The sequence below is a fragment of the Phascolarctos cinereus genome, unplaced genomic scaffold, assembly GCF_003287225.1.
Source record: "Phascolarctos cinereus isolate Bilbo 61053 unplaced genomic scaffold, phaCin_HiC Scaffold_4;HRSCAF=312, whole genome shotgun sequence".
NCBI lineage: Eukaryota > Metazoa > Chordata > Mammalia > Diprotodontia > Phascolarctidae > Phascolarctos > Phascolarctos cinereus.
This window is the reverse complement of record NW_027555847.1, coordinates 373,158,954-373,174,745: the sequence shown is the minus strand read 5'-3', so window position 1 is coordinate 373,174,745 and position 15,792 is coordinate 373,158,954. Positions and strand designations below refer to the sequence as shown.

The window sequence follows — 15,792 nt, the reverse complement described above, 5'->3', positions numbered from 1 at the left end:
TTACATGTTTCTAAATCTTATCTCCCCAGGATGATTGTAAGCTCCTAGAAGGCAGGAGCCATGTTTTCCAGAAGCATTACAGTCCCTACACTGCTTAATTCAGAGCTTAACATACTTTTAAGTACAATCTGACTTATTAATATTTTCTCCATCACTTTATTAAGTCCAGACTATCAACCAAATAATAAGCCAAGCTCTGATTTGTAGCATTTGCTGACTTCCAAGATGGAAATGCTCCTACGGAAAATTTAACCATCAGTTCTTGAGAGCCCTGACATCTATCAGAAAAGTCTTCAATTTTCAGGAGTCAATGTTATATTCAAAATATTATATATCATACTTCATCTGTAATAATGCTCTAGTGCTAGTATAGTTTATTAGTTGTATGCTCACAGATACTTTGAAGTTTGTTTTTTGCAGAACAGAGATTTGTCACCTGTTAGTTTAGGAAGAAGAGTGAGCTGCTGCTGCTGCATAATTCTGACCATCTGATATCATCTTTCTAGGAGTCAGTAAGTGCTAACTTGTTGCAGCCTGCAATGATATTGTATACAATTTCTGCTTCAAGCCTTGTCCATCAAGGGACAGAAGGTCTTTAAAGAATGTTACTGCTATTGTAGGGCTAGGGATAAGGAGTAGACTTGGGATTTCAGTGGTATAGGGATCTCTCAGGAGAGGAAATTCCTTCAAACAATTCAGATCTGCATGCTCTCTGCAACTTAGTAGTCTTAGAGACTTGCCTGTAGCACTGAGAGATCAGTATAAGAGACAGGATATTAAGCTGGCTCTTTAACCACTACGCCTCTCAATATTATTATTATATGTATCATTATTAGGCAGAATGAAATGTAGATAGGAAGACGCACCATTGTGAACACAGTATGTTAGAAGTACAAGAGCACCAGAGGCTCCAAAAGTGGCATCTTCTCCCAGTTCTCCCAAGTTGGCTTTCCTGAGAATCAGGTGATTCCAGCAAAAACAGGAGAGCTCTTTATAGCCCCATATGGGCTGGCAACAAAACTGGAGGGGAGCAGATGGCAATGTGTATTAAGCAGCCTGGCTCTCTGGCTCCACAGCTGGAACCATTAAATTCTCACCTTTAGGTTCAACTCTCCACTATTTTCTGGAACTAATCTGGCCCCTTGGCAAAGGAGAGTCAAAAACACCATGGAGCTACAGCTTAGAAGGACCAGCACCAGCCCTCTGGCTGGCTCCAGTTTGCTCTCATACCTGGGCTCTAGTAGCTGTGCTCTAGTAACTTGCTTTTCAGCTCTCTTTTATGTGTTGTCTTCCCCCATTAGAATGTAAGCTCCAGGAGGTCAAGGTCTATATTTCTTTTTTACTTGTGTCTGTAACCTCAGCACTTGGCACAGTAAGCACTTAATAAATGCTTGACTTGTTTTGTGTCCCCAGATTCCTGCCTTTCACACTGTAATTCCCTGGTGATTGTATCCATGTTTTATTTTCCACCTTCCTACGGTACTCAAATTATTCCCTTATATCCCAAATAATCTGCCTTTGTTTAGTCCCTGAATCCTAGGCTGCATTACCTGTTCTCAGACTTCCCTGGCACTATCTGTCTGAATTTCAGTCTGTTTCTTTCACTTTTTGCTTTACCAGCCTACCAGAACCATCCACCTGAGATTGTTGCCAGATTTCCCATCTCCCTAGACCTCCTGGTATTGCCAGATGCTGAGATTTGCCCCGATTACCTAGTCTGCTCTTCATGGGCCTAAAAAATCTCCAGATGGAAAATTCCTTTGTCTGGCCCATCTTGCCACCCATTGAGCCCAAGATCCAACACGAATAATCCTGGATTATACAAGGCAGCTAGGATTGCCTACGATTGATTGGAATTGTGTGACCCTTCAATACTTGATTTGGGAACGATACCAACAGCGTGCAAAAGCAGGCCCCAAGAATGATGTGTGGTATCTTTTTAATTTCTTATTGTGACCTTTAAAGTGAATTGATATTTTATAATATCCCCTTGAAATTCTTAGGCTAGACACATCCTCAGATATCTCCTAAGTGGTCCTGTGAATCCCTGGCATAGCTGTATTTAACCTGATAATTGCAGCTAGAGGCACAGCTTGGCCCGCAAGTCTGGGAAAGTGAGGAAACCACTTACATGTATATCCTTAGACTCTAAGCTGGTAAGAGTGGGAAAAGCTTTTAGCTATTCTCTTTACCTTCCTATCCTTATTCCAGCAAGGAGGAAACAATCTTGAAGAGCTTAACGTCACCTCTGAACTGCCATTCCCTATTCTGGATATCAGAGGTATCCTGATTGAAGCTATCCACAAATTAGCCCATAAAGCATTTGCTGCCCTCCTTTGGACAGTACTCTATCAAGTCCCCAGCAACCTCATCATCAGGAAACTCACTGTGCCATGAGATTGTATCAGCCTTGGTGCTCACACCCCATCTGCCTCTTTGATTGGAGGGCTGGAGAGTGGAGAAAAGAACTCTTCCCAATGCTTCCATTTAAAGAGGTACCTTCTCTTCCCTAACACCACTCTCCTTCAACATCCTTATGCACATTGTCTTCCCAAATTAAATTGTAAGCTCCTTGAGGGCAGGAACTGTCTTTCTTTTTCATATTCATGTCCCCAGGTGGCACAGAGTAGGCACTCAATAAATGTTTATTGACAGATAGCTCACTGACTTTTAACACAAAAGCATTGTCTCAGAGAGGCAGCCTCATAGAGCACAGAACTGGGAGCCAGGAAAACTCAGTTCTAGACCCAGCTCAGCCAGTGTGACCTCTGACAAGTCACTTCCCCTATGGCCCTCAGTCTCCTTATCTGTAAGATGACATTGGGTTAGATGAGCTCACAAGCTGCTTTCCCACATAAAAATTCTATGCTGCTTGTCAGATCCACACTCTGATATGCAGACTTAACTCACAGATTTAGGAGGTGATAAAGGGAACCATAACTGGCATCATGGCAGCCTTACCAATGAAGTGAATTACTGAACTTTTAGCCTTCCTCCCCTTGGCTTTCCCTAAATTAAACAGCTGATACCAGATGCTGCAGAGGATGAGGCACACATCAGATCAAAGTCTTCTAATCAGGTTGGAAGGGAAAGCAGAGCCAGTTATGCACAGGGTCATTAGCTGTTTTTGTTGATGCCCCAGGGTCAGCAATGAAATCAAGTAGACCCTAAGGTGTTTCAAGTCTTTTTTCTACAAGGGCTGTGTGGTGAAGGAAGCACAGTAGTTGAGAGAAGGGAGAGAGATATATTTTCTCATTCTCACTAGCTTATCACCCTGAAGAGTGTCATTTCAGGTTTTGAAACATGGCTTGGGAAATCATTTTATCCATACGCCTTACATTTTTCAGGCCAAACCTAAATTCTTGTTTCTATCAGCATCTTCCTTCCCAGCCTCAACATTTGGAGATTTTCCTATGGTTGAGCTGTTTGTGGTTAATTATCCATGGCCTGTGAAATGATTCCACTGCAGGGGCCAGACAGTGCCTGGTGGAAAGGTTGGAAGGATGGGAGGGAGCTCCATGATGCATCTTCTCCCAAAGCAGAGTCTCAACTCCTGACATGATGGTGAAGCCCTAGAGTAACATCAATAACCAGGAGTAGGGGAAGTCTGTTTGGGGGGTCCAGACTCTTCTAAAAACCAAGGAATTACTTTTCAAGGATAGTATGATTAATTAGGCTGAAGTGGAACCACTTCAGGGGTACCAGGAAAACCACTGTCAATGCCTCTTCAGCAAAAACCAAAACAAAAGAAAACGTCACTCTCCAAACTCATCTATGTCTTTAATTCCCCTCATTCATTCAAAAATATCAAAAATTTGCTAAAGACAGAGATTCATTCTTTTGGCTAAGGTTTCTATCTTTGTCAAAGTGCAATTAAATTAGAAGAGTTGATCTTAGGAAAAGACATGAAAGACTAATGGTGTCACTGCTGGGTAAAGATGAACATGTTACCTCTTTTAGGGATATCTGCTGTTTCAGTCCTTTCAGGCAGTGATTCCTTAGAGTATGAATGGGTTTGTCAGTTACTTTCCTAAGGGCAAGTTTTAATTGGGGGCCAAAGATGGGATTGAAGATTCTTCAGAGGAAAAAAAAAGACAAAAGAGAAGTCTTTACTTCAGACCACTGAAACGAAACTGAGATGCCCACTGCCTCCCAATGGCAGTATACTCCAATTGCAGGAGAAAAAAAAAGTACTTAGAGAAAACATGTATTTGAGTGCTACATGCACAAACCTAAAGTTCTCAAGTGACAGCTAATAGCACATTGTCCTTTAATGCACAATTTCTTCTGAGATGGAAGATGTAGTTATTGACACCTCTATCCTTATTTTTGTGACCTGCATTATAGACCAGCTTCAGGGCTACTTCATCTCATCCTGAAGACATCAGTTGTATGCACACACATCTCTAAAGGAGATGCCACATCTGGGAATCCCAAGAAGACTGGATTAGAATAAGAGTTCTTGACTTCTTCTGCATCATGGACCTCTTTGGCAGTCTGGTGAAGCTTTGGCTCTTTTCTCAGAATAATATTTTTTTAATGTATAAATACATAGGATTACAAGGGAAACCAATTACATCAAAATACATTTGTTAAAATATGTACATTTTTTGTTTTGCATGACTGCACATGCATAATATATATCAAACTGCTTGCCTTCTCAAGAATGGGGGAAGGGAAGGAAGGGATGGAGAGAATTTGGAATACAAAATTAAAAAAAATGAATGAATTTTAAATTTTTTTGTTTACATTTAGTTGAGAAAATATAAAAATTAAATGTTTAAAACTATGTACTTTTTTTTTAAAGAATAAAGTCACAGCCTCCAGGTTAAGAACTCTTGGATTGATTGGTAGGCACATTACCTGGATGGATAACCAGCTGCACTGATACGGATGGTCTCCAGTACCCCACAGGCTCTGAGTTGCTGGACTGCTCTTTTTGGATCAAAGCTGCAAAATCAAAAAGTTTTTTTCAAAATCAGCAAACTAGCGTAACTGAAATATGAAAAAAAAATGAAATACCCTCCCATCCCAAGTTGATTTATTAGGTCTCTGCTGCCAATAGGCCATATAAAAATCAGCCTGTACCTGTGAGTTCAGGGACCGAAACTAGACAGGAACTAAAAGAAATTAGACTACAAACTCACGAACCATTCCAACAGTTTCAGAAGTTGGGCTTTTGCTTGTGCTGTTTCTGTTATCTGGAATTTGCTCTCCTTAGCCTAGACCAATTCTACTCACGTTCCAAAGCCTATGTTGTTAATTCTCTTTCATAAAACTATCCCTGATGACCCCAGACCACAGTACTTTCCCCGATCTCCTCTGAATTTCTAAAGCCCAGACTCAGCTAAGGCCTGCACATAGAATCAATATGATACAATCCAGTGTTCCATTATATACCATCAGCACGTTATTGATATTTGACACATTCAAGTCTTTGTCTCCTCAATTGTACAGTACAAGCTTATTGAGGGCAAGGACTGTGTCTCCTATTTCTCTGGTATCCCCCACAGCACCAACCCAATCCTGGGCACATTGTGTTCATTCAACCAACAGCCAATGAGCCTTTACTAAATACAAGGCACTGTGGTGGCTGCTATGGTGGATACAAAAATGTGCTCTAGGATCTAACTGCCTAATAAGGGACAGAAAGACAAGTAACTACACTTCAAGTCAGCATATGAAAAACATGATATGAGAGGAATAAACAAAGCTCCATAGGAAATCCAACAAAGGAGAGCTCTCCCAGGCAGCTGAGGTGATCAGAGGAGGCTTGATAGAAGAGGCGACATTTGGGCACGGCTGCCTAAAAATAACTTCACTTTCTGCAGTGCTTTTAAGGTTTAAAAAGGGCTTTCTTCACCACAACTGTGTGAGGATGACAGTGGGAATGTTATTCTCTCCATTTTAAAGATTAATAAAACACATCAATAAAACTAAAAGTGTAAAAATGAAAAATTGCATTAAATAAAATTAAAAACAAATATTAGGCAATTAGGTGACTTGATTAAGTAGAGAACTGGGACTCATACTCTACCCTTTGGATTCCAAGATAAGGGCTCTTTCCATGGTACCTCACTGCTTTAATAACATTTTAAGAATATGCTTTAATATTATCAAATAATATTTCTACTATACATAATAATAATTTAATAAAATACTCATTGATAAGATGACTAATCCTCTCTGCCATCAGTTTTATCAGTTCTCTGACAACACTAAATATGGAAAAGATGAGATTGACCTCTGGGGCTAAGACATTTATGGTAACAACCAATAAGATGCAGCTGGCTTCCAGCTAATTAAAGTAAAACCTTTATAAACATTCACTGCATCCTCCCCCCTGGGGATTGAAAGAGGTTTCATCCCAGGGCCATGATTTGGAATCCTGGAGATTAATGTTGACTTCAGCATAAACCTTGGCTGGGGAGTGGGCAGACTGCTGTCTCAGTTGGATTAATGGAGATGGATTCTTTGTAACTCCAGGGCAAAGAAAGGCCTGGCCAGTTCCTCCCCATGCTCGTTTGTTACTTTCTCTCTGATGAGGCCAGTGATTCTTTTCCTAGTTGGGTAAGCCAGTTCAACCAGGAAATGGCAGTGCATTTCTCATATGGGTTTCTTAATCAATTTTTTTCCATGAGCATTTATTAAGTAATTACTATATGCCAGGCACTATAGGATTAGGATTCAAAACAAGCAGATACATTTACCTACCTTCAAAGAACTTACATTCCATTGAGAGGAAACAACAAGAACATAAGGTCACAAAAGCTATGTACAAAGCGAATACATAATACCTGCTAACACAACTTTCTGTATTAAATTTCCCTACTTGGACTTCCCTCTACCTGCCTTGTATTTGTGAGGTTATGTAAGGACAAATTCATTTTTTAAATCATTCAAACACTTATTTCATATATATATATATATATATATATACATATATATATATATATATATATATACGCACACACACACACACACACATATATATACACATATACATACATATACACACATGCAATAACACATTCTAAATACAGAACCCAGGAGTGAGAAATAGCCTTTTCCTCTTCTGACCTGACACTTAGCATCACATGTGGACTTCTCTTATGTACTTGTGTTCCAGTTGTATATCCTTGCCTCATCTCCTACTATATCATAAATTCCACAAGGGTAAAGAGCCTGCCTTTGGAATCTCTGTAACTCCTTGCAAGGGCTTATCATTGTCTTTAAACGTAAGTACTTAGTAAATATTTATTGACTGCAATTACAAGGCCCCTCAAGACTATGGCAACATCTCTGTCTTCAACAAGCACAGAGTCAAAGAGAAGAGATGTGTGTGTGTGTACACACAATATATACACACATATATGTATATACACATATATGCATATGTATGTATACATATGTATCAATAATTATCATATAGGGAAGAATATAGTAAATACATAATAGAAATAACCAAAGTGCTATAGGAGTGTCCAGGAAGAAGAAAAACAGAATTTGGGGATTGGAAGGGATCTCAGGGTTCACTGAGTCCAGTCTATAGCTGAGAAAGAATCCTCACTAAAATATACCAGATACGTAGTCATCCAACCATTGCCTGAAAACTTCCAGTAAACAGGAACTCACTACTTTCAAGGCATTCCATTTCCTATCTGGATAGCTCCAATCGTTACACATTTTCTCCTTACATCAAACTCAAATCTCTCTCTCTGCAAATTCCACCCATGACTCATAATTCTATCACTCGGGGCCCAACAGAACAAATCCACGCCCTCTTCCATGATGTGGCTGCCTCAGAGAGCCTTGAGCTATTTAAGTATGGTGGCCCTCAAATCCTACTCTGCAACTCATCTTTTCTTCTCCAGGTGAAATATCTACAGTTTCTTAAAATAATCACCATACAGCATGGACACAAGACCCTTTACCATCTTGGGTTCCTTCCTCTAGATAGTCTCTATCTTACCAATGATCTTCCTAAACTGTTGCTCCAAGAACTAGAGAGGAAAATTTTGTCTGAGAGAGAGAGAAATTAGAGAAGGTTTCACAGAGAAGGCATCATGTTAGCCAGCCCTCAAATGATAAAGAAGATTGCAACAGGATGATAACACAGCCAATGGCTCAAAGACATTAGGGGATTCTTCACTTTTCTGTGCCTCAAATTCCTCAGAGTTGTTAAATGGAGATGAAAACATCTATTCTGCTGAACTTATAGGGGCTGGAGAATGGTCTAGTAAAAAGAGACCAGACTGGGAATCAAGCAGCTCAAGTTCTAGTACTGGCTATGTGGAGCAAGTAGTTTCATTATCTTGAAGATGTCACTAAATTCTCACCTCTAAAGTCTCACCTCCACTTCTTCTTGAAGAGATCACTAAAGTCTCCCCTCCATTCTTCTTGAAGAAGTCCCTAAAATCTCACCTCCATTTCTTCTTGAAGGGGTCACTAAAATCTTACCTCTTTTTCCTCAAATTCAAAATGGGGACAAAAATACCAGCCTTAACTAGTTCACAGGATTATTGTGAAGATCAAATGAGATGATAGGTGTGGGAAGTGATTTTGAAAAGTTAAAAGGGAAATGGGAAGTATTGTTATTCTTTCCTCTCCTAAGGCTCCAGAGACTAAAAGTGAAAGCAGCAGAGCCTCTTGTCTTCCAGTTTTTCTTTGCCTTAAAGAGAGCATTTCTATTCTGATTGACAGACAGCATTGGTGCAGTGTGGGAAAAGGGTTAAATTTAGAGTCAGAGGACTTGGGTTTGAATCCCAGCTCTATTATTTATTACCTGTGTAACCTTGGACAGGTTAACCTTTTTGTGCCTCAGTTTCTTAATCAGTAAAATGAGATTTGGCCTAGATGGCCTCTAAAGTCCTTTTCAGCTCTACATCTAGGGCCGTATAATTGCATCAGGTCAATATTTTGCACTTCAGGGTCATTTATTTAAGGAGAGAGATACCCTAAGGGACAAGTTACTTGGGAGGAACCAGCCCCTTTTCCCCGTGAAAGGATAAAAGACAATGATATGGCCAGTGAACAAGATATCTCTAACTGAAAATTCACCAAGGGACATACTGTCAAACTGCACGTCTTCCCTACCCTCTGGGAAGAATCTAAATTTACATTTCTCTTCCTGCTGAGACATGCACTTTCAGTAGCCTGAGAAGACAGCTGGGTGTAGACTTTCTATGCCAGAACTTGGTACCCTCTCAGGAGTCACATTCCACTTAAATAATTGCTCCACATGCCGCAAATTCTCCTTTCCCTTCCCCCAAGCCCTGCAAGATCTGGCAGCCTGGGCTCAGGACACTATGACTATGTTGGATCCCTGGATGCCAAACTATCAAGTTCACTTTCAGGGAATCAGGCCAGTGCCCTTGAACAGCCAAGGAGCTGGTGGACATGACCAGGTGAGCTAATCATGGGAGAGAAGCACATTTAGCTCTAGTGGCTGCCTCGGGATCTGGAGAGGCTACTGGAAGAGAATGAAGGCAATCAAAAGATGTCAGTTGGTCAGTCACAGTCAACAAGCATTTATTAAGTACTTACTATATGCCAGGGCAGCTAGGTGGCATAGTGGAGAGAACGCCCAACCTAGAGTCAGGAAGACTTATCTTCCTGAGTTCAAATCTGGCCTCAGACACTTATTAGCTGTGTGACCTTGGGCAAGTCATTTATCCTTGTTTGCCTCAGTTTCCTCATCTGTAAAATGAGATGGAGAAGGAAATGGCAAACCACTCCAGTATCTTTGCCAAGAAAACTCCAAATGGGGTCATGAAGAGCCTGAAACGACTAAACAACAATGTTCCAGGCACTGTGCTAAGCACTAGGGATTCAAAGAAAGGAAAAACCATGGTCCCTGCTATTGTATTTGAACCTCTTGTATTTGAAATGAATTTTATTCATCTCCAAATACTTCCATATCTATTATATCACTTGAGGAGGGCAGCATTCCTGCAGAAAGGAAGGTACAGTCTTATTACTTTTTACTTATTTACTTTTATTACTTTTATAGATAGGAAATGGGGAGAATCCTGAGGTTAAGTGGCTTGCCTAACTGCATGCAACAAATTAGTGGAAGAGCATAATCTGGAAGGTAGGTCTATTAATTGTTGGTCCTGTGCTCTCTTCACTGCACCACAAGGGAGGAAAAGGGGAGAATTTCTATTTCTGGTATATACATATTTATATATGTTATACATTTCTATATTATTTATTTTATTATACATTATATACAGCTATATTTATTTTATTTAAATATTTAATACTTATATTACAATCATACATATTATAATATATAATATATTTATACATGTACATGTTTTCTCCTCCAATACAATGCAAGCTCCTTGAGGGCAGGAATGGTTTCATTTCTATCTTTGTATCCCCAGTGCCTAACCCAGTAATTGATGAATAAATGCTTGCTGATTGATAAAAAAAAAAGAATCAGAATAAAACAATTTTCATTCAAAAGAGATCTAGAAGTCATCTATCATGTCATTTCACAGCTAAGGAAACCAAGGCCTGAAAAGGTATAGTGACAAGCCTAAAGTCACACAACTAATCAGTGACAGTTATTCAGGCTGGAATGGAAGCCTCCTGACTCCTATCCTGGTGCTCTTTGCATGGTGCCTCATGCCTTTCACAGACACTGTCCTTCATACATGCTGCTCCTCTAACAGCCTTTCTACCCCTCCTCGTTTGGAGTCAGCCAAGGAACAGATGTCATGCAGTGAAAATTCCTAAGCATATCTCAAAAACCAGGAGAGGAAAAGCAGGGGAAGAAGAGAGGGCAGGACCAACCAGGGAAGGCTCACTTGCATGTGCCCTCCCCACCATCTTTTCCAAAGGCCAGTTCCATTTGGACTTACGCAGGCCAACTTCAATTTAACGGTAGGGACTGATGAAAGAAACCTCAAGAAGATCCTCTAAAAGAGAAATCAGGTAACAGAAGAGTAAGAAAGAATTTGAATGAAAATGGGAAAAATCCAACCTTTGGTACCATACTTCTTTTTTTTTTGGCTAGGCAATGGGGTTAAGTTGCCCAGGGTCACACAGCTAGTAAGTGTTATGTGTCCGAGGCTGGATTTGAACTCAGGTCCACCTGAATCCAGGGCTGGTGCTCTATACACTGTACCACCTAGCTGCCCCGGTACCATACTTCTTAAGCAGTTGATCAAAAGGTGGGATGTCCATCCTGCTACCATGCCATCCTCATTCATACTTCTGCACCTTTGCTTGTGCTGCTGCCTCCGTCCCCATTCCAAAAGGTCTTTCTGCCTTCATGTCATTTATCAAAATCCTACTCATCCTTCAAGGTCCACCGAAGTCCCCTCTCTCTCTCTCTCTTTTTTTTTCTTCTAGGCAATAGGGTTATGTGACTTGCCCAGGGTCACACAGCTAGTAAAATGTTATGTGTATGAGGCTGGATTTGAGCTCAGGTCCTCCTGACTCCAGGGCCAGTGCTCTATCCACTGCACCACCTGACTACTCCTGTCCACAGTGATTTCTCCAACTTTTGTATTTAGCACTCACTATCTACTTTGATGTTTCATTAACATATTTAATTTTTATATCATAATATCTCACTCTATTCTCTGTGAGTTCCCCCTCCCACTTCCAATTCAGCACTCATGATCTGTACCAGTCACTTTAGTGCTTAAACATACAGTGTTTTGGCAAAGCTCTGTTTCAAGTGTGTCCATCTTTATCCCTCCAATAAAACAAGATCTGTGAGGTCAGTGAAATACTGTCTCCCTAGGATGACCAGGCTATAGATTTAGAGCTAGAAGGCATCTTAAAGACCATGTAGGTCTTATTTTATGGATGAACTTGGGTCCAAAGATATGAACCAATTTATCTAGGGTCACACCAGTAGTAAGCAACAGAGATGGGATTTGAACTCAGGTTCCTCTAGCTCCAAATCTAGTACTATTTTTTTTGGTCCTCTAATGCACTACCTGGTTTCCCTTTCCTTTGTATTGTGCACAGTGCTATGCAGAGAACTAGGCACATAGTGGGAGCTCCAGAAATCCTCACTGGCTTAGACTAAATTTGCGAATTGCTATTGGTGAACATTCTGCACTAGTTACTTGACTGAAGACCACATACCTCAATCTACAAAGCTGTGTCTCAGCTTTATATTCCACATCTGTATCCAAAAACACATTTCCCTTCTGCTCTCTCTGGCCCTTCAACTCTCCTTAGAGTACATGGGCTCTAATCCAATCTGAATTCTGAGTGACAAGAAGTACAGGGCTATCACAAAAGAAGCACTTACTGGAAGGGAAGCTTTTCATCATTTGGCTTGATGCAGCGGACGTAGTGGGGTGTTGTGGCATTCAGTGTCTCCATAAGCAGGTTCAAGGAGGTGCGGAACTGGGAATGATGAAAGGAACAGACATTACCCTTAAAACAATCAATCAAACAACCAGAATTGTGGCTTAATATAAAAAGTAATGGATTAGGAGTTTCAAGACTGTGGTTTAAGTCACCCATCAGCCACTAGACTTTTTGTATGACCTAGGATAGACCAATTCAACTCTCCAGGCCTTCTGTACAGCAGAAATAATAACTGTCTTACCTATATCATCAACTCCTTGCAGAGATCAAATGAGATTTGATGGACATGAAAACACAATTTGATTATAAGGAATTGACATTACTGGTACTGGAGGTGACTTGGTTTTCTGATATTACACGGGAGGTATTTGGTAAGCAGGATAGCTGAGAACCTATTTATTCATATTCAAGGATTCTAAGAATAAACAGAAGCCAGAACCTCTATTGGATCATGGAAGGATTCGGGGGGGGGACATGCCGAGCCCCACTACACATATTAGGCTTAGAGTCAAAACCTCTTGGTAGGACAATGGGTTTGAACTCTTCTTCCTGTACTCCTGCATTTATTTAAACTGTTCTTGAACATTTCTCATGTCATGTTATTTAGACTTTCTTCATCCCTGACCCAGTGTCCAGTCTTTTCTCCAGGTTTTAAGGACTTTTCTCTCCTCCTCTCTCTCCTCTACAAGTAAGTGTCCTCCATAAAATACCTTGTAATTTCTACCTATAAAGGATCTATGTTCAACACACACATTTGGTTATAATGATGGGATTGTTTCTGCCTATATATAAATATGAGAGAGAGTGACAAAGTGGACTGATAAGTGATCTCAGTGTCAGGAAGACTTGAGTTTAGGTCCCACTTCTAACAAGTGCTGTCTATATGACCCTGGGCAAAGGATTTAAACCTCTCAGTGCTCCAGGAAACTCTGTAAATCATCAAGTTACAGAGAAGGTAAGGATCTGCACTGGTAAAGAGAGTTTTCTCTGTTCTTTTTGGGATATCCTCTATTTCAACTAAATCTCAGCTGTAGAATCTTCCTCCTTCTCCTTTTCTTCTCTTTCTTTTCTCCTCCTCCTTCTTCTCCTCCTTCTCCATCTCCCTCCTTCCTCTCTCCTCCTCATTCTCTTCTCTCTTTTCTTTTCCCTCCCTTTCCCCCTCCTCCTTCTTCTCTTTTGCTCTCTCTCCTTCCCTCTCTACCCTTCTCCTCTTTTCTTCCTCCTCTTCTTCTCTCCTTTTTCCCTCTTCTTCCTCTCTTTCCTCTTCCTTTACTCTCTCTTTATTTTTTTCTGTGTATTTCTCTGTATCTCTCTTCCCCTCCTCTCCTCTCTTCCTTTCTCTTTCCCCCTTTCCCTCCCTCTTTCTTTCTCTCTCTCCCCCTATCTTTATTAGGCCTGCTTTATGTGACCAAAAAATCACTATTCTGATGAGTTTCACAAGGACTCAAATTCAGGTGAATCTCATAGCCCTTTCTGCCCCTCATGAAGTCAGGAGACACTGACCTGATGCCCCACAGTTTTCTTGTGCTCCTTGTTGGCAGCCTTCATGGGAGGTCTAGCAGAGCGCACACTGATTTTTGAAGATGCCCCCTTCCCAGATGAAGAAGTAGCAGGTGCTGTGTCCTTATCATCTTGGAATAATTCAGCCACCAGCGGAAACTAGAAACAAATACAGAAAGAATGATAAAATCATCCCTTATACTTGAATAACATTCTATATACCTTTCAAAGAACCTTTCCAACACTATATCTCATTAAGTACTCACAACAACTCTATCAAGTAGACAGGGCAGGTATTATTATCTCCATTTAGAGACGAGGTTAACTGAAGCTCAGACAGACTAAGAGACTTATAGAAATCATAGTGTAAGTCAGGTCTAGACTTCAGGGTTTATGGCACCACAGAGAGAACACTAACTCTGTAGTTGGAGGACCTGGTTACATAGCCTCTGACTCTTACTACCTGTGTAATCTATTAGGCCTCAATTTCCCAACTGGATTGGACTAAATGGATTCTGAGTTTTCCAGTTCTAGATCAACAATCCTGTGCTCCTATGGGTACTGCTACAGTGTACTTTCCATCTGAAACTCAGTAAACTTCCAAGAAACTTCCTAATGACTCCAGTGGCCTCTCCACCCCACAAAACAAAGAAGTACAAGGAAACAAAATCCCTGAGTCCCTGGTCAGAGTAAGATCGGTGGTAATGACCCGTTGGCAGGGAGTTGTAGTAACAAGGAGCCACCAATTCCCCAGGAATTTTCCTTCCCCAGCCCCATCAGCATAAATCAGCAACATTTCCTAAGTCCAGGCTCCTAACTCCCTTCCCCAAATTCCTGATCCTACTAGATACAGAAATAACTCTATTAAAAAAAAAAATAAAACCCCAGATTTTACTTATTTGAGTGCTTCATTCCCTCTGGGCTCCCATTGGTGTGCATACAATTCCATACAGGAAGACCTGTCCTATTTCCACTACCCTCCCTGACTGCCCTTCATATTTTGAGTATGTCCTATTAATAAAGCTAGCTTGCTTTACTCTTTTGTTGTGAGGTCCCTGTTTTCTTGAATGAGACCTGGGTATCCCAAACCTTTTTAAGTCTATGTTAAGATACAAACCTCTGTTCCCACACCAATGATCCACTAGCAGGAAAAAAACAAATTTCCCTGTGACTCTTAGCATTTTATTGGATCATATATCTGTAGCTGGAAGGGCTCTCAGAGGCCATCTAGTCCAATCCCTTCATTTTAGAGATGAGGAAATGGAGGCCCAGGCAGGGTGTCAGAAGCGAGATTTGAATGTAGGTCCTTTGACTTCAGAGTTAGTGCTCTTTGAATGGGAGGTGACAACCCGCATAAAAATCCTGCTCTGTGTCTCACCACGGTATGGAAGCGAGCTTGGCCCTCAAAGGCTATACTCACAGAGCACAAGTTCTGGCAGAATCTATCATACTACAAAGGCTTAGAGTCAGATTTTGACAAGAGGTGAGGTCCACTTTCTGATGAGAGCCTAACTTAATATGAAGGGGCTCATAACCAGTAGACTGATCACTTGATAAACTCTTTTGTCTTGGCATCCCACAAAGCAAAAAAACCAAACAAACCAAAAACAAAAAACAAAACCACAAAAAAAAAAGTTCTTAGCATAATAAAATCCCATCTTAAAAGGTCTCCTTTAAAGGGTGTTTCTTGTAAATAGGCTGCTTACTAGTGTGCTCATGAAAAATATACTGCAGCCACAGTAAGTGTTATGTTTGGATTAAGATAACTAAAGCATTCTATAATTATTGTTATTTTTTATAAAGCCATCTAATTTTTCTATGTAGGAAACAAATGCTTGCAAGTGCAGATAGATTTAAATAGTAAAAGATATTCATTCATTCGATAAAAATTAAGACTTACTATGTGTCAGGCATTGTGTTAAGGGCTAGAGATATAGAAAGAGGCAAAGACAG

At 40.5% G+C, this 15,792-nt stretch overlaps 1 protein-coding gene across 1 annotated transcript in view; it reads right to left on the bottom strand.

Annotated features, from left to right (window-relative positions):
• Positions 1-15,792, bottom strand: part of MYO5B (myosin VB) — a 536,371-nt gene that overhangs the window by 126,059 nt on the left and 394,520 nt on the right. The window contains exons 15-17 of the mRNA XM_020972319.2: positions 13,843-13,998; positions 12,278-12,375; positions 4,864-4,950 (exon numbers count right to left, since the gene is read on the bottom strand). Coding sequence (XP_020827978.1) covers positions 4,864-4,950; positions 12,278-12,375; positions 13,843-13,998 — 341 coding nt within the window. The remainder of the gene's footprint in view (positions 1-4,863; positions 4,951-12,277; positions 12,376-13,842; positions 13,999-15,792) is intronic.